This window comes from Spodoptera frugiperda, chromosome 27, assembly GCF_023101765.2.
Source record: "Spodoptera frugiperda isolate SF20-4 chromosome 27, AGI-APGP_CSIRO_Sfru_2.0, whole genome shotgun sequence".
NCBI lineage: Eukaryota > Metazoa > Arthropoda > Insecta > Lepidoptera > Noctuidae > Spodoptera > Spodoptera frugiperda.
In genome coordinates this window covers 4,764,220-4,774,978 of record NC_064238.1, presented here as the reverse complement: position 1 = coordinate 4,774,978, position 10,759 = coordinate 4,764,220, and the positions used below count along the sequence as shown (strand labels likewise).

The 10,759-nt window shown below is 34.6% G+C and overlaps 1 protein-coding gene across 2 annotated transcripts; it reads right to left on the bottom strand.

The window, feature by feature from the left end:
- Window positions 1-296: 296 nt before the first annotated feature.
- Window positions 297-9,164, bottom strand: LOC118263391 (proton-coupled amino acid transporter-like protein pathetic). 2 transcript variants are annotated; one of them, XM_035575339.2, is made up of 9 exons: window positions 9,055-9,164; window positions 8,399-8,514; window positions 7,662-7,812; window positions 6,587-6,708; window positions 6,076-6,160; window positions 4,270-4,514; window positions 2,805-3,017; window positions 1,934-2,103; window positions 297-678 (listed from the first exon to the last, which is right to left on the bottom strand). In XM_035575339.2, exons 2-9 carry the CDS (start codon window positions 8,473-8,475, stop codon window positions 428-430), a joined length of 1,314 nt encoding a protein of 437 aa, XP_035431232.1. In that variant the 5' UTR covers window positions 8,476-8,514; window positions 9,055-9,164; the 3' UTR covers window positions 297-427. The 2 variants fall into 2 exon arrangements, with proteins under 2 accessions (XP_035431232.1, XP_050561215.1); XM_050705258.1 differs by having other exon boundaries at window positions 8,399-9,151.
- Window positions 9,165-10,759: the final 1,595 nt, after the last annotated feature.

Sequence of the window (10,759 nt, the reverse complement as noted above, 5' to 3'; positions counted from 1 at the left end):
CTAAAAGTCATCTCGGGAGATTCAGCTCATGTACATGTGTATGTGTATGAGCATATTTTCACGCACAAATATTATTATTTGTGCGTGAAAATATAGCAAACTATATTTTTTGAATGTACTCGATTTAGCTTGTATGACGTTAGATTCTTACAATTTGTGTTTTTGGTGATTGAAATATGTGTGATATATAATACTGTTTTGATCTTTGTTTAGCCACTTAACACAATTCGCTCGTTTATTCCCCAACATTTTGTTAGTAATCACATCTTTGGTTTTCCAATAAATATACAAGAAAATAGTATGACATAATTTATTTAACCTATTTACAACAATAATTAAATTAACTTTATAATTATGTAAACTAATCACAGATTATCGTACTTCACTTAATGTAATTATCAAGAATACTGTTTTAAATAGTCTTTGTTTATTCAGTTTTCTGGTGAATCATTTCTATGGTATCAGAGATAGTGACGGTGCACCCTGAGACGAGACTGAACATGCCACAGAAGACGATGATGATGTTCTTGTATAGAATCCAGTTGTATCTGCCAAGGTCTTCCCATCGGAAGACGGTTTCAATGACGCCTGGTATGATGAGACCAAGGATGGAGTAGAACAGAGCACCGACCAGGTTGATGATCTGTTCCAAGAATGGAAGCGCGATACCAATGCCACCTGTGAACAATATAATTATATTAACATGGGTTAGTAGTAGTAGTAGTATGGGATGCATGGTTGGCGAGGTGGCTGAGCATCTGGCTGTCGTGCAACGTGTCGATTCTCGCACGGAACAAGTCTCCATGTGATCCACAGGTTGTGGTTTCGTGTCCAGACCAGAATACTAAGGTGTCATGTGTTATGTAAACATACACATGATACGCATGCACGACACGAGAGGAAATTAAGAGTGGGGCAACGTATTATTAAAAAAATGTAGATACGACGAAAATGGATAAGATGACCATTAACAGAAATTAATTAAACCAATAACTCCAAATATGTTTAGGAGGTAATGAGATTGTAGTTATATAATAACAAAAAGTAAGGTATAACAACTAAATGAGTAAAAATACTAAAACTGGAAATACCATTCTTCTCACACATCTTCTGAGATACTATTAAAAGTAATAAAGTAAATTGTAACAATTGACCCAGTAGTTACGACCAAAGTAATTTACTAATTAGCACTAAAATAAATAAACAGTGCCAGTATGTTAAGGTTATGTTTTACACAGGGCTTAGTACGAGTTTGTTTTACGTTGAACGAAAACAAAACGAGAGCGTGTTCGGCGCTCTGATAGGCCGGTGCGAATGAACCAATGGGAAAAAGGTACTGAAATGATACAAGGTCGCTATCCATTTAACATAAGTAGAACACTCATAACAATTTTCTAGGATTTAAATATTATGGCTTGTATTAAGGCGTAGGATTAAGACGACAATTTAAATTTATTATTGTATATTCTATATGTGGGTCAGTAATGTTTGTGCTGTTGAGATATTCATTTTATATATCAAGGTGCAAAATTATGTCTTTTATTTGCCCCTAATTTCATTAATCTCAGTAATCAAATCGTTTTAGTATCTGCTGAAATAAACTTTAAGACAAGTTCATGGTAGGCAGAGGTGTAAATTACGGCACGTAATGCCGCTGTACAATGTACACACACTTCTCACCATTTGTTTCAGGTAATAGTGGGTGAGCGTATTGTCATATACTGGGCACAATTCCAGACTTGGTGCTACGATTATTACTGAGAAATTTTCGGAAAACCGAAAAAAGCCCGACGCGGGATTCGAACCCGAGACCCATTATCCGATAGTCGCACTTGCGACCACTCGACAAACGATGTAGTCTACGATATACATACATACTAACATTTATGTCTTTCATCTTAAATTACTACAAGTTCTCATTTTAATAACTTACCACAAAAACAGACAATTATGATCCGGGTAGAGATTTGCATTACGTTGTGATACTTTTCTTGCACACGTGGTTGGACGTATCTTGTGAATATATCAATCACAACGAAGAAATGAAGAGGGTAGGTTAGGAAAATGGTCACTGATATGAAAGACTTTGCACATATTGCTGGCCTGAAACAAAAAAGACAAATTTAAATGTTGTATGTAACTATAATATTTGTTAATACGGATTTTATTTTAGTATTTTTGTATTACGGTGTTTGTTAAATAAACTAAAATTATTTACTTAGAATAAGACTTCTAAGTAAATAATTTTCTAAAATAATGAACTATAGATACGTTGGGCTTAATACCGGTCCCTGAGAAACACTGTTTCTTTACGAACGTTAAAAAATTCTACAAATTAATGGTCAGCTCGTTTAGGAACGTACGTAATAGTTTCTAAGTTCTACAAATATGGTTATAATCAATGGTATTATAATTTCATTCAATGGTCACGTTCAAAAGTAATTTCTAATCAAGTAATTAGTGTCAACTATAAACTTGATTAATCAAGTAATCATGCGTAAGTAATCGGCTTTCTCCTAAAACACCGTTACTTTCAACCGCAGTCTGAACAGGAAAAAATATTTTTGCTACGTCACGCCTTTTATCCCCAAAGAGGTAGGCAGAGGAGCACATTACGGCACGTAATGCCGCTATACAATGTACACCCATTTTTCACCATTTGTGTTAAAAGTCCCATGTAATAGGGGGGTGAGCCTATTGCCATATACTAGGCACAATTCCAGACTCCGTGCTACTACTGAGAAATTTTCACTCGACCAACAAGGCAACAGGAAAAAATAGTTAGTTCAAATACTAAAACTTACCAATCATCCATCGGGAGGTTTAACGTAATAGTTCCTCTGAGGGCTTCTCCATATCTGAGGTAGCCGAACACTCCTAAGATTGTATAGAAGCACATCACCAAAGACATTGCGATCACCATAACGCTTGGGCATCCGAGGAAATGTTGGGGTTTCTTCATCGTATTCTCCACTGGCATCACCACTCCTATTCCTTCCATTGCGAAGATCACAGTCCTGTGAAGAAGCATCACAAATCACAATTAGGCTCTAATGAATGTCACCCACCCAGTGACCTCATGGAAGACGGTGGTACAGTGGACATGTGCTGCGTGCAACTTGCACATTGAGGCTCATGGGAGACACAAGTCTCCTTAGGGATATGCCGTAACAGGCGTTGCACCGCGGGGGTCCAGAAGCAGGTCTACTAAGAGGACTCGGTGTCCCTTACAGGTGTTGAGGGTGGCCACCGGGGTGGTTTTATTAAGGTATAAATCCCAAAATCCCTAGACTTTTATCCCCAAGGCGCCTTTGAAGGTTTTCCCCGTTATAAAATAAAGTTTCTTATTTATGTCAAATAACTTGTTATTTAAATTTCTGCGAAGTGTTTATATAATTGACGCGTAATTGTGTTACTATAATTGCGTACTTCCAATAATTATTATAGTAAAACATTCAATCATTTATCACATACTTACGTATTTACAAACAAAAGGAACATAAAAATTAACTGTTCTATGGAAAAGCTAATTTCAACGTAAGCGTTCATTCATTTACTCTTAATTGTAGGGTCGTTATAGTAAATAAAGGTGACTAATTAATTCAGACAATAGAAAGAAATACGAAAACTGCCCATTGAGTATACCACATAATGCAAAATCATCATCATGTAAATAGGAACCTAATGGTGTTATAACTAGGTATAAGTATTCGCTGTAAAATTACAGCATTAGCAAAAACAATGGATAATTTTCATTATGACCATGGCATGGCGTCTAGATGTATCATTATTTATTACATGAATCTGCAACGTGACATCTAAGACGTGCTCAACCAGATATAAAGTAGAGGAGTTATGGAGGGTACTATATCTAGTTGTTGTTACTGACCTAAGGCACTAACTAGTTAATTCAGTTAGCAGTCTTTGCGTAACTTTATAAAGTAAATTGTTGTGCATAAAATACAATGTAACAAAAAATCTTTTTTTCTACAATCATCACATAGTGTATAAAACAAAGTCACTCTCTCTGTCCCTATGTCCTTTTGTATGCTTAAATCGTTAAAACTATGCAACGGATTTTGATGCGGTTTTTTTTTAATAGATAGAGTGATTCAAGAGAAATGTTTATATGTATATTACATGCATAATATATCACCATTGCACCTATACTATACTATAAACTTTTTAACATTTTATCACTTTCAACATTTTGACATCAAAATTACACAAAATTGAAGGGAAGATCCATAAGATAATTTAGGTACTTACGATAAAAACGCTGGTAGTCTTGATAAATCTCCAACAACACTTTTGTCGCTGACCGTCAGTGGTTCCCTGAATATGTAGTAGAGACATATTGCGAAGGTGGCGAACAGAAGGATGTTGGCAAGCAAGGAGAATGGAGCGAGCCACTTCAAGTGCCTGATCTGACAGAGAAGGCAAAGCGGCGCCAGTAGCATTAGGCAATATTGCTCCACTGGAATGTCCGTCGTCGTCAAGTATGTGTCAAATAACTGTAACAATTAATAGAAGTGATATAAAAAAGCCTTTACATACTGAGATAAACATAATCATCATCATTTTTAATCAGAATACGTACAATTTATTCCCACTTTTCACAATTTTGTGTTATAAGTCCCATATAATAGGGTGAGCCTATTGCCATATACTGGACACAATTCTAGAGTCCACTGTTGAATAGGAACCTCCCTTTTGAGAAGGGTATCTCATTAAAAAAATGTTGCTGCCCATCGCGGTCCACTATCGGTAGCTGGTCGCGGTTTTAGAACAACGAGTAAATCACACATACGTCTTTATAGTATTAGTAAATCACCGTTCGTAAATAGAGTGTGTTGTGTAAGAGAAAAGATAATGTAGGTAATAGGTAATTTCTAACAGATAATGGTGAGAAATCCCTGTATTTTCTTTATCAATTTCTTCATGAGAACATGATATAAAAATACAGAAAGATAAAAGAATAAAAGTAAATACTAGCTGCACTTGCTGTACATCAATATTAAAATAATATTAATTTCATCGTATCCTATCGCCACACCTTTTATCCCTTAGGAGGTGGGCAGAGGGGTACATTACGGCACGTAATGTCACTGTACAATGTTGGCCCACTTTTCACCATTTGTGATATAAGTTCCAATCACCATTGTGTGATAAGACCGCCGATAGAACGTATATTACTTAAAATGTATGTAACCTAGGCTACTTAAATGTGTACAATAAAGCATATATAAATAAATAAGTTCCATGTAATAAGGGATGAGCCTATTGCCATATACTGGGAACAATTCCAGACTCAGTGCTACTGCTGAGAAATTTTCGATAAGCCGAAAAAGGCCCAGCAATACTTTGTCCTACTTGGGAATCGAACCCGACAACTACCCGGCAGTCGCACTTGCGACAACTTGGCCAACGCCGAGCTCAATACTGATATACTATAAGTATATACATAATGTAATAACAACTGTTAATTTTATATAATACATGTTATTAATTATTCCATAAAAAATTACTAGCAAATTGAATTAACCGAAGCTGACAAATTGTCTTCATCATCAGATGACATTATCAAGTTATTGTAATAACAACTCTAGATCTTATCATTTAAGATGTGCAAACGAGATTAAGAAAGCATAATGTCATGAAGCATGAAGCACATGTCATGAAAATTAAAAATGTATTTTCTCGCACTGCATTATTATGACAGCAATCTATTTGTTGAGTTAATTACGTCCGTCATGTCGCTAGTTTCTTTTTCCAATGAGGTTTGGTACGTCACCCTGTTTTGGGTAATTAGTTCCGGTTTTCACCACCTGTATACATATTATTTTGGCGCAATAGCCTCGATGTCATTCAAATGAACTTACTGCTATATAATTTGTCATTGTTATTTCGTTGGTCGGTAATTAGCAGCTAATAAAGAATGTTTTTGAAACTTCTAGACTGTCTAACACTGTTATATGCGATGCAGCATCTTGTACAGTGCAGAGTTTATATTGTAGAATACAAGGAAATAAAATAGAATAAATAAAAATGTTAATATTGATATGTTGCCCTTACCTGCTTAATCGAAGTTGCTATTAGCACAGTAAATATACAACAGACGCCAAGGTACGTGAAGCATAAGGAAAATTCCGCAAACAAACTGTAACAAAGGAAAAATAACTTTATTTACACGACATCAAATGTTAAATTTTAACGAAATGTTTACTTTAAAGAATAGAATTTTTAAAATGGGTGTTTTTCTATGTAAATTGGTTAAAATGCGTGTTATTCTATGCAAACTGATACAAAAACTAGAAATTTTGAACGTTACTTCATTAAGATGCAAGTCTGATGATAATATGCAATATTATATAGATGTTTTTATTTTATTTGTTATAAAGGTCATTGAAATTGTGGTATACTGTGTCTGTTAATTTCTTGAATTAGTAACAGAAACAGAAATCAATAATATGTTGGGAAAATGCCTGTATTAAAGGAGAGTGGATCTTTGTTAACAAGTGAGCTAGAACTGCTAAGGTACACTGAGTAAGTAGATATTTCTCAGAAGAATCTTTGTAAATCTTACTGCGCAAAGTTGGCGAGTGGTCTGACACATTTGGGTCCATTTGCAAACGCTGACCGACACGTTTCAGAGTAACTTAGTAAAGGCTTCCTCTCTAATCGGCAGCACCCTCGGGATGTTTCTACCTGAAAAGTAATATTTGTTATTAATTTAAAACTTTGTAAACAGGAATAGTCACAAATTGTAATACAATTGTAAATAAATCGAAAATTGTAAAGGTGTTCTCAATCTTCCGAATCCCAAATTCCCCAACAAACCTTAAATTCCTAACCCAAAACGTCAAACGTCTAACGCCCAAAGGCGTCGCACTTGTAACACCTCTGGTGTTTCGGGTGATTGCTTACTATCAGGTGATTCGTCTCCTTGTTTACCAGCTTATACCACAAAAAAGAAGAAAGTTTATTGTTAATTCTGATTAAAATCCGACGGTCAAGATCCAGTACCTCGTGTTTTAAATAATTAGTTGTACCATACAAGGCCTGATAGCAGTTTTAACAGGCAAATATTTACTAAAGATTTAGTAGGATTTATTCAGTACATCTGTTCATTACTACAGCATCTTGAATACGCGTGAGGAAGTCGTAATTTTGCACATGAAATTAAGTAGTTTAAAAAGCCATTAAACCCTCTCGTTTTCAAGTGCACCGTATGGCGTACTTTTATTTGTTTACTGCACGTGCATTGCCATGCGCTACGCAAGTAAACAAAAAAGAAACACGCAGAGATTATAGGTACTTATTGATTTTAATCATGATTCCTATTCCGATTGATTGGTCTTTCTAATTCGCACTTCTGTAAGTATTAGTTTTAAGTAAAAATAACATAATAAAAGGAAAGAAAAATACTATCATTAGAACTTGAGACGGACTTGAAACATGGTAAATATACCATGTTTATTTATATCTATGAGTTTCTATTATGAACTTAGTTCATCCGTGATCATGGCACTTGCAACAGTGCCGAAATATCGGAAACTCATAGACATAAATAAACATGGTAAATATAATTTCTCAAGTTCTAATGATAGTGTTAGTGACCTAATGTCTGTTTAAAAACTCATATAAACAAAAATACTTACAAATATATGGACGCAGTGTCCACAGATAAATGCCACTATTATAGTTCCTACAATGCCGACTCCCCAACCAGCATTCGAGAATGCTAAAGGCATAGCAAGCAGTCCTGAACCCAATGAAGACTTTATAAGATTAGCCAAGGATCTGAGGTCTCTGGAAAATAAATATTTATTAATTGAAGATGTATGAAATTTTCTACGAGTATAATTCTTGCATCTTTGAAGTTGTGTGTGGAATATTTTGACAGGTCAAAAAGAGCAGACTAATACTTAAAATAAAATTGATTGGCCTTTTCATTGTAAGGTCACGGTTAGTCTCACTATATTCTAAAATAGACCATGTGAAAAGTAGGCCAAATTCTATCAATGATCGTAATAGGTATTGATTAAGCGTTGTCCATGATAGGGTAGGCTACAAATTTGCTGATTGTTTGCAATACACGCGTAGTATCCACAAATCATTTGGGCCACGTGCCGTCCCCAGTGATGCAATATTACAAACATGTTTTGGGACTTGACCGAATTGATCTACGGGACTGCAATGATAGGATGATTTAAATTTGACCGCAATGCAACGATCTTTTCACGGTCACCGGAATAGCATAATAACTTGACTGTTTGCGAACCTCAGAACGTATGATTAAAAGATAATTAAATATCACGCTTATCTCTAGTTAAAAAATTACGAGTATGTTCTGGATTTTTATGGGATTATGTAAGAAATAAATAACTTTACTTACGAATTTGGTTTCGCAACTTGCCGATGCTCGAAGGGATTGTATTCTTCAATATCTTTATTTTTTTCTTTCTCACCCATGTTTGTTAAACTAAAAGTCGCTCACAGGGAAATTATAGCCTGAAATGGCAGTGATTTTATTAATTTTCCGGTAGTTAAGTTCCTGTTACATCAGCTCTTGTTGTAGATAAACACTTAGTAGTTGTCAATAAACAATTAGCGTCCACTTCACCACGGGTATTTTGTGATATCACTTTACTATTCTACTTCAGGCATCAGTATGTGAAGGTTGCACACTTTTTCTTATTTGTATTGACGATTACTCTTACAAATATTTTACAGTCATTAACCCTTATCTCTTACGAAAGATAAATTCTTGAGAAGGATAACGTTTCTTTGGTTTGTCATTAAAGTGATAAAAATCTGCTCTAAAAATGTTCATCAAATAAAACTTCTCATAGTGACATAAAGTTAAGAAAAACGTGAGTTAACTTGATTGCTGGGATTAAAACTGTCCAAACACTTTTCCGAATCACTTTTGTTCTTGTTTATATATTTGGTTTTAACCAAACATTGGAATACACTATTAAAATTCTTGTTCCTTGCATAAATAATTTAATGAAATTTATTTGATTGAATTGGCTTGATGAATCGAATTACATTGGCTCTGCATATTTTTATTGCAATGAATATTTAGTTGCGAATACTTGAGAAAAGTGAGAGACGCGGTCACAGTAAACACGTACTAAAGCCGACTGATTCTCCATCGCCGCTCTTATAGATCCACGTGACGAGTACCGAACGCAATCTAGGCACTAACTCATGACAACATGGCTGTAAGATTATCAATATAAATGTGTGAATGACTTTTGATGTACTTACAATTTTTGTATTATAATGTGATGTGATATTTGCGGACTGCCTAGCGGGTTACCGGTTCGAAAAGCAAGAGTAGGAAAGGGGTGGTTTTTGGACATTAAGAGCCTGGCACTCCCTCTCGCCTCGCGCAAGGCGAGTGAAAGCATTGGGTAATTTTCCCCTTCAAAAAAAGACGACTGATTTATTTATTTCTTTCCCTTTTGTTAATTGGAGTCTTATCATTACTCCTTAACCATTTTCTCGAAAAGCTGGGCACGTATTAAAGGTTTTCGCTGTCACCAAAAAGGGTTGTTAGTAAATAATTATCCGTATTTTTCCTTACAATTATAACAAAATTTTTAGTGCTGAGGAATGTACAGTTCGTCTTATCATTACAATGTTATACAATGTTTGCGAAACAGCCTTTGGAGAGAGTACTTAAATAATAAAAGGTTATGATAATAATGTTATTGAAAACAGCCTTATCAAACATGTGTAATTAATAGTGAAATTACCATATAGCTCTCTTAATAAGAAAATTTAGATTCCTGTACTGCTGTACTGGGTTTTGTGTCTGTGTGGAGGTAAAAATAAGTCAAAAGTCAAATCATTTATTCCAATTAAACCATAAATAAGTACTTTTAAAAATATGGACAAATATAGAAATAAAGAATAGTCTGTCAGATTGTGTCTAGGGCGCTAGGCCCATGAAGGATCTCTGTACCTTGGACAATCGAAATACCCATAGTCTGCAAACAAAGAATTTAAATTTGAAATTGCGATATAAGTAGCTAACTAATTTTTACCTCTAGTATTAAAATTACGTCTATCGCTTCGTATTTCAAATGACTGTGTACTTAGTATTAGTGAAATAAAGAACCAGTAAATAGGTGTGATAACAATGTGCTATCATTGTACTAGTTAATTTATGGTACCTGTAATTATTAAATGACGTAATATTAGTACGTGGGTAAATCCGTAAATCCAATTAAAGAATGCATTTTTTAATTGGTATTTTTCCCTGAACAATCGTAATTGACGTCTACACTTATTTAATTATTTACTACTTACATATTAACGTAACATTGATCCTATCGTATATCACATCTATTACAATGATGTAGAGGTGAACATACGTAAGTCCTTTCTACGAGTTTTAACGTAACCGAGCACCATAATATTTTAGATTATTCATGAATCTTATAAAAAAAATTAGAAATGATATATTTTTTTTCAATTCTGGATTCAAACCCGAGTCTTGTATGTTAGTCACATTTGCGACTAGAAGGTATTTAATCATCTGTCTATCACAAATTATATCAAAATGACATACATCTATGAAATCATAAGCTTCTGCCATCGGCTCTCCCCGCGGCTGTAAAAGTATCCAACGTGTTATTCCAGACCATAATCTACTCCCATTCCAAATTTCATTCCGATCCATTTAGCCATTTTTACGTGATTTACTAACAAGTATACACACAAATACACAAACTCACAAACATTT